Source organism: Saccostrea echinata, unplaced genomic scaffold (genome assembly GCF_033153115.1).
Source record: "Saccostrea echinata isolate AGI-Se365-2 ecotype Australia unplaced genomic scaffold, CSIRO_AGI_Sech_v1 ptg000016l, whole genome shotgun sequence".
Lineage (NCBI taxonomy): Eukaryota > Metazoa > Mollusca > Bivalvia > Ostreida > Ostreidae > Saccostrea > Saccostrea echinata.
Window position 1 is genome coordinate 15,639,108 of NW_026889765.1, and position 19,833 is coordinate 15,658,940.

The window sequence follows — 19,833 nt, forward strand, 5'->3', positions numbered from 1 at the left end:
ATCCACCCTTCAGGACCGGGGGGGGGGGGGGGGCATAAATTTCAAAATAATTTACTTCCCTTCTCCCATAGATGTTATATGCCAAAAATAATTGAAATTGGTTCAGGTCTTTCATAGAAGAAGTTGAAAATGCACAAATGTAAATCCACGACGCACGTCGCACGACGCATGACGACGGACGAAAAGAGATGGCAATAGGTCAACTGAGTGACTCAGATGACCTAAAAATCAATTAAATTTAAACAGGTTGTAAGATTTCTCTGCTGTTCAATATTTTGCAGAATATTTTAAATTAAATAATGAAACTTTCGAGAATTAAGGAGGACCCCTTTAATTAAAAGAGTATTGGCCTGATCTAAAATTAATTTCCTTGAATGCAGTTTTATATTAAAATGTACTCGAAGTTCAATGTATCTTATATACATATATAACATACAACAATGGAGCTTTGTTCATGTAATGAAATGCTTTATGTCGGATATACCTGCCGACTATCTATATTGAATCTAGTGCGCCCAGTTTCTTTCATATGTTTTATTGTGTTGAATTTCATATTCATTATTTAAAAACTATAGTCTCTATAGAAGAAACAAACAAAAAATAAAATTAAAAAACAAAGAACAACAACACTGTTTTGAATAACTGAAAGCTTATAAAAATGTAAAGGGAGGTTTACAAGGAATGTACCCTTAACATACATTTTCGATTTTGGACAGTAGCTGTGGTTTATTTAAAACACAAGGTCAAATATGAGGTTCAGAACATGTAAAGAATCGGAATATGAATTCTTAATTAGCATACATACAGTTCTTGTATATAAACATATTTGATACTTCAAAAATTGACATGAGAGCTTTTGAGTAATTACATAAAATGATTTGTATCTTTACAGTGCCTTTCTTAGATCTGATCTATAATTCATTAATATATTGCATGTACTAATATCTGATATAATAACCTTTATTAAAAATTGCAAAATTATTTGAAAGCATAATATCAAAATAGGTCAAGTGTGAGTTTCAGAACAAGGAAAGATAACCCTGCATACGACAATATACATCGGAATACATGAATGAATTTCTTAATTATCATATATACAGTTCATGTATATAAACATATTTAAAACTTGGAAAAATGAAATGAGAGCTTTTGAATTATTAAAAAAAAATAATTTATCTCTTTACAGTGATCCCTTTATATCAAAATTTTTTAGAATACACAAGTTTATGCAATAATCCTTTCACATATATGAAATCTACAAAAAATTATTCTAATACAGTTAACATAATGTTGTCATTATTTTGTCTCTAAATAGAGATTGAATTGGAGATGTAATTTTTTTCTCTGTCAAGTATAAATTGAAAGTACTTTTAAAAATGAGCAAAAGTATTTTAAAAACTGCCAAAACACATAACAATTCATTATCTCTACACATAATTGATATTGAAAATCCCATTCAAAGTTAATGTTTTGAGTTTTACATAAACATTTCATAAAACGATAGAAATTTAAACTAAAAAATAAAATTTTCATATCTAGATTCGAAATCTGCAACCTGTGCAGCAAGGTAGAATTTTATGTCATTCTCCTTTCACTGGTCATAGAAGGAAGGCACAGTGTTTGCTTCTTCGTCCTCATATCCTCTGTTTGTATATACCTGTTGTGGAGCCTCGTCCTTTCTGTCATCGTTTTCAAATACGCTTTCGTCGTTAATTTGACGCACATGTACGGACGTATCTACAAAGAGATGAATTCCTTTTAAAAAGCTCGCAGCATTTTACTAGTACTTGATTATATATTTGAAATTAAAACTCAACATTTGATAGGCCATTTGTAGAAAATTTACGTTGATTATAAAAAAAACACACACAAACACAAAATTAAAAGAAAAAACAAGAACAATACCCCTCTTTACTATTCGGCGTCGCATTACTCCAAATATAACAAATATAGCCAAAGAAGCAATCAGAACTAAAATCGCAAGAACAGTAATGGATATAACGCCTGCAGTTGATATACTTGATTTTTCTTTTAGAGACTGCTGGGTAGCGAAAACAGGCGCCTGTTGCAAATCACAAGGATATCGTTGAACGGACATGAGAAGCAAGCTATCTAATGCTGGCATATTCTGCTCGTACATTATCTTATTCATGGCCATCACATCAGTTATGATAGTTATGGAGCTTAGTGAAGAGGATATCCGAGTATTCTGAAACTTCAGCCCTTCAACTTCGTCAGAGGTCATCAGATAATTTTGGATATATCCCTCGTCCACTCTGCATCTTCTTGCATTTGGATTAATAATTATATCTTTTCTGTAATTCACCTTGAGGAATGGTTTTTCCATTTCCTCAAAAATTCTATCAAAATTAGATCCATTTTGTTGCGCTGTAACAACTCTTAGGAATGGATACCTCTGGAGTTGGTTCTCGCTGCGTCTTAGCTCCCATTCCTCGGCATAGGTATCCTGTGACTTCTCTTCCAAAAGAGCACTGGGGCAACCTCGTATTAGGATGCTTTCAACATTTTGTGCAAAAGCTGCAACATCCCCTACAAATACTTTAATGGCAGATAAGTACATTTTTGGGAACGTAATGTTAATAGCCTTTGTGCTTCCTCTATTGGGATCTCGAATAATGTCCTGCAGTTGTTGAAAACTTGAACTGTTTCTACTGATATATTCTACTCTAAAGTTATTTGCTTGGAATTCAATTTTGGTCCTGATTACAATGTTAGTAATCATAACATCTACAGCAAAAGATACAAAGTAACTGTTATTCAGATTGATTCTCACGCCAAGTCTGTTATTGTCAGGGAAAATGATACCATTGCAGTCTGAAAATGAAAAGAAAACAACGTGCACCTGAAGCTTAGCTGGAAATAGAATAGGATATTTCATTTAAACATTTTAATTTTGACATTTGTTCATTACTCTTATCATCTGAGACCTGATTTTATCTTGTGTGGTGCAGGTTCTTTTTCTTCTATAGTGATCAATTGGTTTTTATTGGACAGCAGATGCGACACTGGTTTACCCCAAAACTTCTTTCTATCAATAGCAGAAACCACCTCTACAAATACAATGTCCTGACGTCTGACGATACTTCCGGCTGGGTGATTCTTACTACGGAATGAAAACTGGGCTGGGTATATGTCAATTTCTGAAAAAAGAAACCATCTTTTTTAATCATGGGGGTAATTTAGTATAATATTGTATAAATGAAAAAAGAATCATAGAAATTAAAGCGATATAAAAGCAACCTACACTCTAATAGTTATTACCGTGGTTTTCTCAATAAAATCAAAAATTGTGTCAGTAAACGTTTGATAGGATATTTTTGAATGGCTTGACTCAGATCGACGTAATTAAACATAATCAAAGCAATTTTAGTATTCTTTTTCATCTGTAATCAATTTAACAAGCTAATTCAGAGAATTTGTGTCCCTCTGCTTAGGGAAAAAAAACAAAGAACATGTGCAGTTCGGGGGGAGGATGACCCCCCCCCCCCCCCGGATTTGTAGAATTATTAAATGTATACATGTATATAAAGCAAATAAAAAATGCCAATATGGATATAAAGATTTAATTGCTTATTCTTTAATATGTGTATAGAAGATTCTTTTTAATAAATAGAATATTTATCACTTTGTAATAATGATTTTATGAGTTTGTACACGCCAGACGTCATAACTTTTTCATTTCACATGTTGAATAGTATCAATTATTTAGTAAATAAAAAAAAAGAAATTTAAAAAAAGGATCATCCGGGATTTGAACCCGGTACCTCTTTCTTGCTAAGTAAGCATCATACCCCTAGACCAAAGAGGCACTTGATTTTTGTAAATTAAATGCAAACATTAGGTCGCATATAATGTTTATATTCACGTTCGATATTGTCAAAATTTTACACAATACATGGTGTCTAATTTAGCCTTTACTAAACAGTTCTTATTGATGTAATTAGAATATAAAGTCCGCCAACAACCTGTATTATACGTAATAACTCTCCACATGCCCCTGTGCTAAAAATAGTACCAAGCGACTTTTATTACAATTAAAAAAAAACGGGACGGGACACTTTGAGAGGGGCAAGAGAGGCCATAGGGAGTTATGGTATAAAATTTCATTGTAAAAGCTCAAACGCTTCTTGAGATATCGCCCGGAAACGAAAGTGTTACACACAGACGGACTGTATGAATTTACGACCTTGAACTTTGACCTTTTGACCTCAAAATCTATAGGTTCTAAGGCCACAGGGAGATTTATGTAAAATTTCATTGCAAAAGCTCAAAGGATTCTCGAATTATCGCGCGGAAACGAAAGTGTTATAAAACAGACAGAATTTATGACCTTGACCTTTGACATTTTGACCTCAAAATAAATAGAGTTCTTCTATAGACCATATTGAGTTGCTATGCAAAATTTTATTGCGAAAGCTCAAAGAGTTCTCGAGATATCGAGCGGAAACGAAAGTGTTACAGACAGACAGAAATACAGACGGACGGACAGACAGACCCAAATTAATATCCCCCACTTTCAGTGAAAGCAGGGGGGGGGGGCAAATATTCAATTGAAATTGACTCTACTCCAAATACGAGGGGTTATCAAAAAGTTCGTGGACTAGCCCCATGAAATTAAAACCGCTTAAGGTATATCAATGAATTTTTAAACATTTATTTTTCATCTTTTTCATTTATATAAAAAAACTATAAATCATAAGGTTTATTACTTAATGAGGCGCAACCTCGAAGATGACCTTTTTTCTACACGAATGTAACCGAGAAAAACCTTTTTTGATTTGAGAATTTTTCATCCAAAAATCCTGTTATTTCACTCACGTGGTATGACACAATTGTTCCGTAAAATTTGCAATTTTTACCCAATTCCATAGGTTCTATAAATTTTTATCGTAAATTTTATATGAAATATCAAAACAATTAAGGGGCTGTAATGACGTCAAAAAGGGGAGGGTTTTTTTTTCCAACATTATATAAAGTTGCACTCTTGGAAAAAATGTTTTAATGGGCTACAGAGAAATAAAATGCATTCAGAGTACTTTTTAAATGCCAAAAAAAAAAAAAAAAAAAAAAAAAAAAAAAAAAAAAAGAAGAGAGATTAAAGATGCACAGTTGTCGATTTGTAGTCAGAGTGTTTTAGGTTTGTCACGTCGAAAAGTGACTTTGATAATGTGTGTTAGAAACTGAACTTCGAAAAGCAAATGGTGTTGTTATAATCAAGTGAGGATCTTTCACTATGTTAGATCCAATTACAATATTATGCGTTGAAATCGACGGCGTATTATCAATTAACAATTGTTACTTTCATTCATACAGTATGTATGTCGACTCGATATATCCCAGTGAACTTGAAATAAAAGATACCACAGATTCTGACACATCATATCTGTTTCATATTTAGATATTTTACTAGAAAAAGACGTTAATGGTAACCTAAGAACAACGCTCTATGATAAACGTGATGACTTCAACTTTCCAATCGTCAAACTTCCCCTACATATGTAGAAATATACCCTTATCACCTGCATATGGTGTTTATGTCTCTCAGTTGATTCGATACGCAAGAGCATGCTCTACGTATGAACAATTTCTAAAACGAGGCAAGCTATTGACAAACAAGTTGACGAAACAAGAATATCAACAGTCTCGTTTGAAGTCATCTTTTCGCAAGTGTTTCGGTCGATACATTGACCTTGTCAGCAAATACAACCTATTTTTGAGTCAAATGCTGAGTGACGTTTTTCATACTAATTGTTAGGCCATTATTTATACACTGAACTGTCTACGGATTTTTCCGGATTTTGTTTCCCGATCATGACAAGGAGGACACGGCGGGTGTGACTGGTCGGCAGGGGATGCTCACTCCTCCATGGCACCTGATCCCACCTTTATATTTTGAGGTTGGTGTTTGCTTTGCTCCAAATTTGTATCGTTTCATTGGACTTTCGAGATTGAATACTGTTCGTTTTCTTTATATTTCATTGTTCATAACATTGTAAAGTCATATAAACAATACGGATTTAAGTCTTTACTTAACTCTAGGGAATCTCATCAAAATAAGTATGAGGTAGAAGGAGTAGGCATTGAGAAACATTGACGCTATCGGACGTCATGAAGCTAAACGGCGACAGCGCCGGGTGATCATATAATGTCTTTTTATCTTACGATAATTTGGAAAATTATCGACGTATCAAGCTAAAATTTTCAACACTTCTTTAACTTTTGTTGTTTTATGTTCCTTAAAAATTTTGTGTGCGCAGACTACCTAGTATTAATTTATCAAGTCAGTCCACGAAGTTTTAGATAACCCCTCGTAATTATGAATTTTTAGGAATTTATTTTATTTTTGTTTTCATGCATTCGAATATGTTATCTGAAACATTCCCTAAATTTTGAAAATAAAGTATAATTTTATATAAATCTTTCTACATAAATAGATTGACCAGGTGGAGTAACCTTTGACCTATAATTCAGGAGATAATACTCATTTTTCAAAGGCGCCTGGCGTTTTCTACATTTCTATTCTTATCACAGAAATATAACCCAAACCTGTGATTTTTAAAGAAAAAATTATATTTGGTAAAAAAAAAAAAAAATAAGAGAGAGAGAGAGAGAGAGAGAGAGAGAGAGAGAGAGAAAATAACGTTAAGTGCCTGTGTCACTCTTATATGAGTTTGATGCTTATGAAAAAAAAGCCAAGCCCGCTCAATATTGAATTCTAAACGAGTTTCAAAGCATATCTTAAGTCAAAGAAAAGATGTTTGTTTTTTAACATCCCTTCGAGAATTTTCACTCATATTGAGGCGCCACCACTTGCCAGTGGAGGGTTGCAAATTTAGACCTGTATTCGGCATACTCGGCATTAGGGCCTTTGAGCAGTAAATGATTTTTTTCATGCTAGCATATACAGCGGATAGAACCTCGGTTTATACGGTCTCATCATTACTGAGAATATTTTTTTTAAAAAAGATTTTTATGACCTGGCAGTTTCTTGATTCTATGTCTCAAATCTTGAATATGAACCTAAAATGACTAAGTCAAAAAAGTTCAACCCCCCCCCCCCCCCAAAAAAAAAACACGTAACATGAAGAAAGATTATCAAAACATGATATCGTTATATAATGAATATAGTGAGCGTACAAATTTTCAGACAAATACATGCAATAGTCTCCAAGGACAGGTACGGACAAAATCATGCCTACAGACAGATAGATGGTCAGACATACAGACAGCTAGTCAAACAGACAGACGGGAAAGCTGATTCCAATAATTACACACCTAAACTTTATTTTCAGGAGTATAATGAACAGTAAGTCTCCATGTTAGTGCTCAAAATGTATCTGGGGTCGATCGGGGATCGATGGAAATATTCGTCAGAATGTTTCGTTTTGCGTCAAGTTAAAAAAGAACTTTTTAAATGTCATATTAACATCAATGAAAGTATATTATTAAAGGTTGTTAATACTTTCAATTACCGACTGGCATAGTTTCTGGTGTGTTCATTTGAATTGTTTTTTCATATCCCGTTATGTTTAATCCCTCTTGCTTGTATTTGAAGATTTCACGATTATCGCTGGTTCGAATCTGAAAACCAGTGATAGCTTCCAATCCTTCTGTTCCCTACAGAAAAACATAAAACATCATTTATATACCACTCATAAAACATTAGTATATACCACTCATAAAACATCATTTATATACCACTCATCAAACATCATTTATATACCACTCATAAAACATTAATTATATACCACTCATCAAACATCATTTATATACCACTCATCAAACATCATTTATATACCACTCATCAAACATCAAACATCATTTATATACCACTCATCAAACATTAGTTATGTACCACTCATCAAACATCATTTATATACCACTCATCAAACATCATTTATATACCACTCATCAAATATTTCAATTAGACTACATACAGTGTTAATGATGTGGAATTTACATACCATGAAAGTAACACTCTGTATCGCTCCAATCCCCTTATCAGTAAAGGCACTATGAGACCATCTTCCATTCAGTCGAGGCTGGCAATTATTTTTCATGTCAAACTTGGCTGTTCTTTCTGTTCCCTCTATATTTACTTGGTATTGTAATGATGATGGTCTAATGCACTTTAGTTTCAAGCTTACCAAAAATGGTCGCTCTGAAATGGAAATTGAATTCCGTTAAGATTTTCTCTTTTCTTAGTTGCGGGTCCTTTGGATGAGACCTTAAAAACCGAAGCCCAGTGTCACGGCAGGCGTTGGCACGATAAAGATCCCTCACTGCTCAATGGCCCTGAGTGCCGAGTAAAGGTCAAAATTTGAAGCCTTTCACCGGTATATGGTGACGTCTTTATATGAGTGAAAAATTCTCGAATGGGACGTTAAACAATATACAATCAATCAATCTTAACACCATTATTTTATACATCTTAAAATGCATTGAAAATATTTTCGAAAAGCCAAGAAACTATTTTTTTTTTTTGAAAATGCGAGTTTTAAACATATGGTATTTATACACTATCTGACTGTCTTAAACATAATACACAAGTATGAGGAAGTTAGGTTCATCTCCTTTTGACCTATTATCATGCCGTCTACTTCCCGACTGGTTTCAGAGAAATTCCTTTCAAATTCAATTCCCTTAATATTCTATTTATTCAAAGCCATTATAAAATAGAATGATACAACAGATATATATACAGAGAGGACATTTTTGTTTCTTGATTTACTGCAGAAATTAAACGTTCTATAAATCATTAGGACAGCCCTAGAAATTAACTACAACTAAAGAACAACGATTTTTAAGAAAAGCAATAAGTTCAACAGCTTCTTACCTTTGTCTGCTTTTAAGAATATAGAAAAGTCTGTGAGATCTCCGCTTGCCATAAATCTGTATTAAATGAAATGAAACTTGAAATAAATATAATTGAAAATAGTTCTTAACATCTGATTCAAAATGAAATATAAATGAATAATACTTTTATAGCTCTTTAACTGCATGTACAATTTTTAACGTTTTGCCTCAAAACCTTCATTTCCAAGTGAACAGAGCGACTTTCCATGCATATTTGTACCATTGAAATTATAGATAAACTTACTTTCTTTGATCTTTTCCTTCAAACGCAGTTTCAAGTTTACTCTCTGAAGCTTCACTGACATCTTTAATGAACTGTCTTCCGATGAACATATCTTCTCCCTTTTAGAGATTTGTTTTGTGCTTTACCCTTTTCTTTTACCGTAATATAAAAATCATACATATCCCAAAAGTATTATTATGTATTAGTAAAATTTCAAACCAACATTATGTAATATATATCTAGTATCAAATTGGTGCGTATTAACCTTATCTCTTGGATGGATACGGGACTAAAGATAATCGGTAGAAAACAACTAACCTGGATATCTTGTGAGTGAGAAAGACTGACCCTAACCATTCGATAAGCTTGGAAGATTTTACCCTAAAAATCTTTGGTTGGTGTGATCGAAACTAACACTTTTTAGTCGAATTATGTGCCAGGACTAATCCTATGTATCTTGGGTGGGCGAAAAGTTATCCAATAATAAGTCAAGCAGCGTACAAGGACTAATCCTTATCAGTCGATTGATGTGCAAGAACTAATCCTAATATCCCAGTCAATTTGTATACAACAACTAGTCCTAAATTATTGACCTTTGAAAGCTGGACAAAGGCATCATTGATTGACATCGGGATATTGTGAGGTCTTAATTATTTATTTCTCAACACCATCTGACTCCTGCGCGACAGACCATCACAGTTTATGGAGCAGTACATTTTGTAGGAAAAGAGTGATCAGATTCTAGGGTGACCATCGGATTCAAGCGTCTGTAACAATACCAAACCATGGGGCAGTAAAGCGCGACCATCGGACTTTTGAGTGTTTTGTATTTAGAAAAGTCTGAAATAATTTGCAAAATTTTATAAGTATGCCTTGGTAGTTTCTTGTTCTGTTTTTATCTACAACACTGCACTGTTCACACCGGTATGGGATGACAATTCCCATTGCATTTTACGTAATAAGCATTATTTATTTTATTATATTGAACGATGTGCTCAGGTTGTCGTAAAATGCTTTGGTATTTTTGTTTTACAATTGGAGTTAAATGGATGGAAAATTCAAAAAGGCCTTTGTTTTTATAGTGAATTTGACCACGGAAAGTCCCGACTACCTATTCAGAACATAGGGCTCAAAACGATGTACAAGGGAAGCTTACTCCTCTCAGGCCTCTAATCCCACCTCTGACATTTCCAGGGGTCCGTATTTTATGTCCTCTTGCATATTTGTATTGTTTATAGATTTTTTGAGATGGATCACGGTTCGTTATTTTCACCTTTTACATATTAAGATTTTGTATTAAAAAACAAACAAACAAAAAACAAAACAAAACAAAACAAAAACAAAAAACAAAAAAACTAACCTCCAAGGAGGCGAGTTTGAAACTCTGACCATACGCCAACGGAGTTCCCAATGTTGTAGAATCCCCTTCAATCGATTTTATTTGAAAAAGTCCGTCATAATTTGTAATGCTATCAACTGAAAAAATGAAATAAAATTTGCTTGAATACCATGATAAAAAATATAATAAAAAATGAATTCTCATATTTGACTGATACCATGAAGTTTATTGATCACAATGTACGAAAAAAGCATTCAACATAACTAAATCCTTTCAAATAGTTCGAATCGTTATTATGCAAATTTTTCGACTTTTGTATCCATACCTGGTACCAAGGGTTTGGTAACGACTCCGTTTAGGTAGCCCGTCGAATTGGACAACGCTAAAAATTTCCTCGTCTTAATATTCTCAACAGTGAAAAAATCACCAAACCTTGTAATTTATTATAATAAAACATATAATTATATAAAATATTTTGTGATACATTAATTTTACATTACATTGAAGAAAAAGTTTCATGTCATACAGGAACATTGTGTTTTAAAAGAACAGCTTTTTATCTTAAAAGGTATATGGCTGAGGAAGACCTTAAAGGCAGAGATTTTAAGGACCGCCTTCAAAAATACCTGGTCTGGGTACCCCTGTCAATCAAGTGCATTAAGGTACATCACTGGGTGCTAGAACTTGATTGACATTTACTTTCTAGTCCCTATGTATACCCTGTACACCTTGTTTGGCACTCGTGGTGACCTTCATATTAACTTTTGATCCTTTGATATTTACCACACATGGTATAAACAATAGAGGAGCTGTATTACTATGGAATTTTTAGCTTTATAATATATAACTTATCAACGTATATATATATATTTATGTCTCCCCCTTCCTATACCTCCACACAACATAAACACCATTTATGTTGAAAATGTATTTTATTGATCAAATAAATCTTGATCAACCATCTGAACATGTAATAGGAACAAATAAAAATATCTACCAAAAACATTCCTAAGACGTATATATATATATATATATATATATATATATATATATATATATATATATATATATATATATATATATATATATATATATATATATATATATATATAATTATGATATTATTTATGAAAATATATATTAAAATTTGGTTTATCTTTTTTTCAAAGCTCAACAGATATTAAAATAATAATATATTTTTATTTGGTGGGAATGCTTTAACACACACTCAATTACAAATCAATGAAAATTATTGAGATTAAGCTTAATTTACAACTTTTTATTTCTAATTTAAAATCATCTCAAAATCCCAACACAGGTAAAGTTTGACTTCTTGGGTATTCTACTGTGTATTAAATCTCTTCCTGTGTATAGTGATTGGGAGACAAACGAGCACAGGTAGACTGGTAGCCCTCAAGGCATTCACACCTGTACAAAATAACCCCTTTCCTCACCTGGAATTTACCACCCGGTAAAAAATCTCTGCCTTTAAGTTTAATGTTTAAATTAAATGTTCTTTTTTTAATCCATGCCGTGGGAGTTTCATTTACATACTGTTTCAAAATAAATAATGTGTTGTTTTTTTTTGTTTTGTTTTGTTTTGTTTTTTTTTCTGAATTTCTTTATGCGTAAAAGGTAACCAGCATTTACTTACTTAATAACATCGATAGCATTGGTGACGTCAGTGGCTTGTCTTTTACGTCGTGTCCCCTGTGATATGTAGGAATCGTCAGGTGGGTTACAAAGGGAGGGGGACACCGTCTGGGTACAATAGGTATACAGGGCTTTACGCAAACATCGGCGTCGTTCAAACAAACCTGAAAAACAGCACATATATTCAGACAATTTAGATTAAACAATCTGGATTCTTTAAATTTTCAAGTCGTCTTCAGATTTATTATAATTTTGAAGGATGTTATGAGTTTTCTATAAGAATTAAAAACCGACACATATGGTAAATATTTTAATTAACAATTCTGACTAACATTCATATCATATGAAGCTAAAATCCTCTATATCGAATACGATTTAAAATATTTATTAAAAACGTTTAAAAAGGAAATCTTTTGCCAAAATCAATAATATCAAAACATACTACTTTTCACATTAAAACGCAACAAAAGCACCAAAATCTACTACTTTTTACATTTAAAAATATTCTAAACGGTAATTATAAATTAAAGGCTTTTGGCATTATGGACAACTGCTTCTTTAATAACGATATACATACAGAATTTTCATATTATGTATCAAATTTTGTTCATTCTATTTCTATATAATAAGTACTCTGAAGTTGACATTAAATAGCTTCTTGATTTCCTCATTGACAATAGGGTGTACATGTATTTGGAGACCGGTTTTTTTTTACCTACAACATTTTGGATTTCCTTAGGTCATAACATAGTCCCTTTAGAAGACTGTTTTTGTATTTTTATAAATGAAAATTACTAGTTCTCAAAAAATTTTACATAAAGGAAGAGGTATTATCCAGCTTTGTCCTTTAATTAGACACTAGAAAACAATGATGCCGTTTTATTAATGAAAAATATTTATTTCCATTCATATGTGTTTACGACATACGCTACTGAACTCTGAATAAAAGAAACCACAAAATCTGACACACCTGTTTATATTTGAATGTTTTACTAAAAAACAAACACTGATTGCAAACAAAAACCTGCACTATTTCATGAATGTGATAATTCAATGATAATTCAGCATGTTCTACATACGGTCAATTTCTCTGAAGCATCTGTTTATAGCTGGATGTTTTACTGGAGAAAATATATACTCCAAAAATTATAACTGAACTCTTAAATAAATGTGATAATTTAATTTTAATCGTCAGCAGGTTCTACATATGTTCAATTTCTACCACTGACAAATAAGTTGATGATACAAAGGTATCAACAATCTCGTTTTACTGCAACTTTTCGAAAACCTATGATCGAATCAATATCCTTGTTTGTAGACACAGTTTTGTCGATGGATCAAATGTCGATTTTCTTAACAAATTTACATACTGGAAGAAAACTACTTTTACCAAGACAAAGGGTTTACAGTGAGTATGGCCGGTCGACAAGGAATACCCATTCGTATAAGTCATTCCAGCCCCTCATTAATGTTTTAGGTGCCCGTGTTCGGTCTGCTCTAAATTTTATTTTTTAATTGATTACTGTTCATTATCCTAAAATATCATACCTTCACAGGAACAGCAAGGACTTAAAGCTGTATTTAGGAGAGGCATAGCAATTGCTTTTATAGGAAATAAGCACTCAAACTACTTGAAGCTACATTGAGGACATGTACTATAATTATATGAAGCATTGTTGAGCAGGGAAGCCAAATAAAGCTGTATTGAGGAAGGATACACTAGGTTTTTGAAGTTGCACTTGGAGACTGAGTGTGGAAGACAGGTGCGAAAAGTACTCAAAGATTATTAAAGACAGACTGAAGAAAGTATCAGAAACTTTTCAAACAAATGACGGGTACCAAAGCAACTAAAAAGTTTATCTGCATTATTCAGAGTTATATTGAGGGCCGTGCAGTAAAGTTAAAGAGAAGTCAGGTATATTATATATAGGGGACAGGTACGTTAAATAAAGAACAGATACATTTTAAAGATAATAGATACTTCAAATTGAGGATAGGTAGGTGATATCTTATTGAAGTTATATTTAGGATTAAACCTTAAATACTTGAGTATCAAAGACATCTAGTACTAAAATTTTATTGAGAATATAGTACGCATAAATGATGATGTATTGTGAGTGAGCGCATAAGTACTAAAACGAGCTAGCACGGAGAGGGTTGCGTTTTTTTTAAGAACTTGAAGTACATTAAGTAAGAGAAATGTGTATAAGTTGATCTTTTTAGTTATCGAAGTCGAATAAATTTGTTTTTAATATGATTATCAGCAGTCTGTTCTGATTATAATATTTTATTTATATACATAAATGAACATTTGGTTGTAAAAAAAAAATATTTTCCCTTTCCAAAATGACATTTTATGTTCAAAATTCCCAGTCTTGAAAATTGAAGCAATGAAGGATATTTAAATTAGAATTAAATGCGTATACTAACCATATGTGATGTCATTAAAATATCCAGGTTTCAACAGCGTATCAATAGACGTCATCTTATACTGAATTGGCACTGGTTTCTCATCGGCGGATCTTGCCCACTCTCTGAGACTCTCCGTACTTCCTTCTGAGAAATCTCCAGCTGGAGGGTTTCCTCCAATATAGTACTCATATTGTTCCTTGTTGGTGTTACTCACTTGTTGTTTTGCATCTTTTTTGGAATCAACGCCCACACTGAAGCCCCCACCAGCCGAGGCAGCGAAACCGCTGTATGAGGCCTGAACAGCAACCTGTGGTTCAAAAGTTTGAATTTCTTTTACAACCATGGTAATTCAGTATACATTCAAGGATAACGTTTAATCGATGTCGACAGGGGATGCTCACTCCTTCATGGCATTTGATACCACCTTTATTTTTTAGTTCCTTGTTTGCTCTGTTCCTGATGTGTATTACTTGAATGGACTTACGAGCTTAAATAATGTTCGTTATCTCCATATTTCATGCAGTTTTCTGAAGTATTTTTATTTTTCCCATTCAGCCATGCCCTGGGCCAAAAAATTCCATCTAGAATAAAGGGGTCTGGTAATTACATTGGATTGAATTTAGACTTATTATATTTGGTTACAGTATCCTATGACCATGAGTCTTGAACAAATATAGCCCTAATTGAATTGAATATAAAATCAACAAGCATTCTGAGAGTATTGCATTAGCAATACTAGTCCCCTACCGGCAAGTGTAATCTGGTTCCCATTAAAAATTGAAAATGCCATAATTCCGTCAAAAATCAATGAAGCGGACCGAAATGCAAACTTGATTTATAACTCAACAAGGTAAAGTCACACACCAAAAATCAGCTCAATATCTGAAGCGTTTAGAAAAAAAATGCGGAAAACCCTGGAAAATTGAAAAGGTCGTAATTCCGTCAAAAATCATTGACACGGAACGAAATGCAAACTCGATCTGTAACTCATCAAGATACACTCACATACCAAAAATCAGCTCAATATCTGCAAGCGTTTAGAAAAAAAAGTGCGGAAAACCAAGTGGGACAGACGGACAGACAGACAGCTAGACAGACGGACGGACGCACAGACTCAGAGGAAACCTATAGTCCCCTCCGGTTTCACCGGTAGGGGACTAATAACATTTCTGATTTAGCAGTTTCCTCTAAACTGGACTTAACTTATTTTTATCTTTAACCCGAAGCTATTGATTTTTTTTTTAAATGTAAATGTGCCGCGCTTCGATTTCTTTTGAATGAAGTTAAGATCAATTTAAAAGAATAACATATGTTATAATATACTGTTATTACAACTCCGAGCATTAGAATCATACATGCTAGTTTGTTTCATTACTCATATTCATCGCAAATTAAAGCTTTGAATACTTGTGAAGACATACGTATTCTAACTTTAGTTAAAACTAGAAATGAAATTTTAAATCAATTTCGAAACAGTTAGAGTTTTGAACTATATTTCATTGACCTTGGCAGATATTCCTTCCGATTCTAGTTTTGACAAATCAGAACTGGAGAATGTTAGTTGTTGTACTGCCTTAGCTCCCATGACCACCTCGACGGTGTAATGGGTTCCAAACTCCCGGATAAAGTTGAGGTACATGTCTTGCAGTGAATCATCCTCACAGTTCTCCATAGGGAGGAGCGTAATAGCTTTCTCAAAGTAATCAGAAACCTGAAATAGGAAGAAATCGTTACTAAGACAGACCAATGACAATTCTTGGATGTTGCTTTAAAAGATTTACCTCGGAGATTTACTGAAACACGAATTGAATCTTACAATGAGACATAATTTGTCTACAATGTTAAATGCATGTATTTTGGTGTTTTTGTACGATTAAATAAGAAAATAACTATCTTTTTATTAAGGATATGTGTCAAATCTAGAAAAAAAAATTAGTGGGGAAAAATGTAATATCAGATTTCTTGTAAATTGACTGATTGAAGTGTCAGACCGTCAAAATTGACACTGTATTTCATACTTGTAGAAGTTTCAAAACGGCAGGCATATAAATATTGCATTTCAAGTACTGTGTGTTATGAATAAAGCATTTATGGGTCTTTTACTTTGCTGTAATAATTTTAAAACAGTTGAAATTTAGAAACAAATCTTATTTCAAAGTCCTGTTAGCATTTTTTATTCTCTATTTCAACTACCGTTAACGGTAGCTCAGTCGGCAGAGCGCTCGCTTCGTGATCGGGAGGTCGTGAGTTCGAATCTCGGCCGCGACTTACTTAAGTCGATAAAAAATGGGTAGCAACTGTTCCTTCGCCATGCGTTCGGCACTTTGAAGTGAAAGTTGCTGGTCCTTCGGATGAGACCTTAAAAACCGAGGCCCCGTATCACGACAGGCGTTGGCACGATAAAGATCCTTCACTGTTCAATGGTCTTGAGTGCCGAGTAAAGGTCTAAATTTGAAGCCCTTCACCGGTATATGGTGACGTCCCTACATGAGTATAAAAATTCTCGAATGGGACGTAAAACAACACACAATCAATCAATCTATTTCAACTACCAGGATATAAACTATTTTTATACATTTTTGTTATTTACATTTCTTTGCATTTACGAATGTTGATTACAAGTTGTATGCAAATTATTAGAAATAAAAAACGCACACAAAACAAAACAAACACCATATTTTCTCTACCTTTGATATCTTGGATGTTTCAGACATCCGGGCTCTATATACGACAGCTCGGCTAACGATGCTTAAGGTGGTTTTCTCCCCTTTTTGAATTTGTTGCGTATTTTTTTGATAAGAAGTACTTGCACTGAAGCTGGCACTGACTCCCCATCCACTACCATGAGCGTTAACCTTTAAAAAACATGCATGTCTAAGGCAAAATTTATAGTCAAATCACATTGTACAGTAATTAAGATATTCATTGTAAGGGAATTCAATTTTATTTAAAAAAAATATCAATTTGAAAAATGAATTGAATTAAAACACAAAATACCAAATCTTTCATAGGCTAAAAGGAAAAAGAATTGATACTCAAAATAAAAAGGATATGGTGAGGCATAAGTTGCTAATTAATTTTTAGGCATACCTTTTGAATAAAATAAATTGAATAAAAACACAAAATACGAAATCTTTCATATCTGAAAAAAATTATACTCAAAATAAAAAAGATATCGTAAGAAATAAGTTGCTTACTAATTTTAGGCATACCTCTTTGAGCAAATGCTAGCATAAATTCATGTGATTGCATATATGCCTAAAATTTAGAAGCTTTTTGCCTTTATTGATGTTAAAAATTCATTGGTTTTATAATTCACATACACACCAACAGCGCAAAAAATTAATATATTATATGGTGTATATCATAGTATAAAAGATATAGTATCATATGAATTTAATAATGTTGTGCATATGACCATTTTCTTAAAAAAGAGTTTACAAATATAATATTTCGAAAGTACATTATGCAATTATTAAAATGTCGTTGCTCTTGCTTCGATTATTGTTCTCGGCGGCACGTCAAACCTAAAAAGTTAACATAGGTATAAACTGTTCCTTCGAAAAGAGACCTTAAAACCTGTTAAAATAGGCATTTGCACAATAAAGAACTTTTACTGTCTCGAAAGGTCTAAATTTAAAGCCCTTCACGTCTCATATATTCTTGCAAGAGACGTACAACAACAATCAATCAATCAATGCATGCGTGACACCTCGCTGTTCAGACCATTATGTACTTGACTGAATAACTCGCTTTTTTATGTTAAAAATTGCACGAAAAAAATTCCTAACTCCTAATTCCTAAAAATATACACAGTAAATGGTTAGAGCATACCGAAGCATCTACACTCAACATGCTTTTGTAGTCCGACTCCGACTGCACCTTATACAATGAGGACCCAAACCTAGCACTAAAAGTTAAAGAAAAACATTATAATTATTTTGAACAAAGATCTAGAATAATTCATAGAAAAAATGCATATGATTCTACAATAGGGTAATTATGACAAACATTAGTATTTACATTAACAACACATTCATAAAAAAATAAATATCTCTATTTTTACCATTTTCGTTTATCTAATGTTCCGAGAAATAGGGTTAACTTGTATCTTTTCATATCCATAGATTCATTTGTTCTTTGGTGGTATATACATTAATTCGTGTAATCTATTCTTCTCACTAGTCCTTTAGAATATCGAGTGCGAACAAGTAAGTAAACTAATTCTGTACCTTGTTTCTGCAATTACATCAACATTGTCTGGAATTCGATAATTTCCGTCTGCAGTGAACTTGTTGGAATATGGTAAATCAATTACTGGGAGGCGAAATCCTTGATCCACCACTCCGTCGTCGCTGAGAGGATTTCCTTTGAACAAATCGTATCCACGGCCTATGTATCCCAGGTTGTAACGGGATTCCGTGGTAAAAAACGGAGTCTGTGCTTCGACTGTGCCACTTAAAGCTAATGGAAATGATATAACAACAAAATAAGAAACAGTTTCATTTAGGGAGGTTTTACTGGAAAAAAAGTATCTCTCTCTCTCTTCAAATATAAGAACAAGACCTCTTGCTTTTCTTTCTTCTGCCTCTTGTACTTCCATTGCAGCCAATTTCTCGGGGAGTCTAGCGTGTAGACTAGCATTCATCATTCTTGTTGAAATTTGTAACTGCTGGAAACGAAATCCGCTCACCATTTCATCTAAAGACACTGAAAATTGTCATCAATAAACATTATTTCAATTAAATTATTCTACTGGTGACTTAGCAAAGCAACCAATAATCAGGCAGAAAGCTAATAAGGTGTAGTGTAATTTTTTTGTGCACACTGCAATAAACAGAAACGAATTCTGAAAGGGTATTCATGATACTGCAGAGATGATTTTGGAGAAGATTTTAGTAGCTGTTTGTTGCAGCTCAGGACGGTAGTAACGGTTTTAAAAGTAGGGGTGTGGGGCAACCTTCCAAAAAAATCTGACAAGCATAGAAAAGAAAAAGGAAAAAGTAAACTATCCAAGCTCTAAAATCCTATTTCGTGGGGTGGGTTGGGGTGGAGTGGGGGATGGATTTTTCTTATTTTTTCCAAAATGCTTAAGTTTGTCAGTGCTCAACCATATAGCAACAAAAAGTAGGGGCAAACCAACATCTCGATGAAAATTTAGATATTAAACAACAGCAAAATACTAGACCCAGAAAAAAGGGGACAGGCTCGATTTTTACGTGACTGGGTTTTAATAACTGTATGTACATGTAGCAATTTTGTACCGATTTATTTTGATAAAATCAAGCAATATATTTTTGTAGGTTAGAAAATTAATCTCTAAGCATTC

At 33.1% G+C, this 19,833-nt stretch overlaps 1 protein-coding gene across 1 annotated transcript; it reads right to left on the reverse strand.

Moving 5' to 3' along the window:
- Positions 1–1,390: 1,390 nt before the first annotated feature.
- LOC133188680 (uncharacterized) lies at positions 1,391–19,200 on the reverse strand. Its single transcript, XM_061324183.1, has 16 exons — positions 18,737–19,200; positions 18,339–18,414; positions 17,192–17,359; positions 16,009–16,215; positions 14,523–14,811; positions 12,094–12,256; positions 10,765–10,871; positions 10,461–10,576; positions 9,122–9,219; positions 8,858–8,913; positions 7,986–8,182; positions 7,494–7,638; positions 4,352–4,357; positions 2,949–3,161; positions 1,906–2,835; positions 1,391–1,737 (listed from the first exon to the last, which is right to left on the reverse strand). Exons 1-16 carry the CDS (start codon positions 19,198–19,200, stop codon positions 1,592–1,594), a joined length of 3,381 nt encoding a protein of 1,126 aa, XP_061180167.1. The 3' UTR covers positions 1,391–1,591.
- Between the last annotated feature and the right edge of the window lie 633 nt (positions 19,201–19,833).

What these genes read in the sequence shown, in the direction of transcription:
- LOC133188680 (XM_061324183.1), bottom strand. Translation starts at nt 19,200, where the DNA reads ATGGTGAGCGGATTTCGTTTCCAGCAGTTACAAATTTCAACAAGAATG. An exon ending in ATTCTTAAAAGCAGACAAAG is followed by an intron (nt 8,183 to 8,857) that starts GTAAGAAGCTGT and finishes TTTCCATTTCAG; the next exon opens with AGCGACCATTTTTGGTAAGC. An exon ending in ACGCCGAATAGTAAAGAGGG is followed by an intron (nt 1,738 to 1,905) that starts GTATTGTTCTTG and finishes ATCTCTTTGTAG; the next exon opens with ATACGTCCGTACATGTGCGT.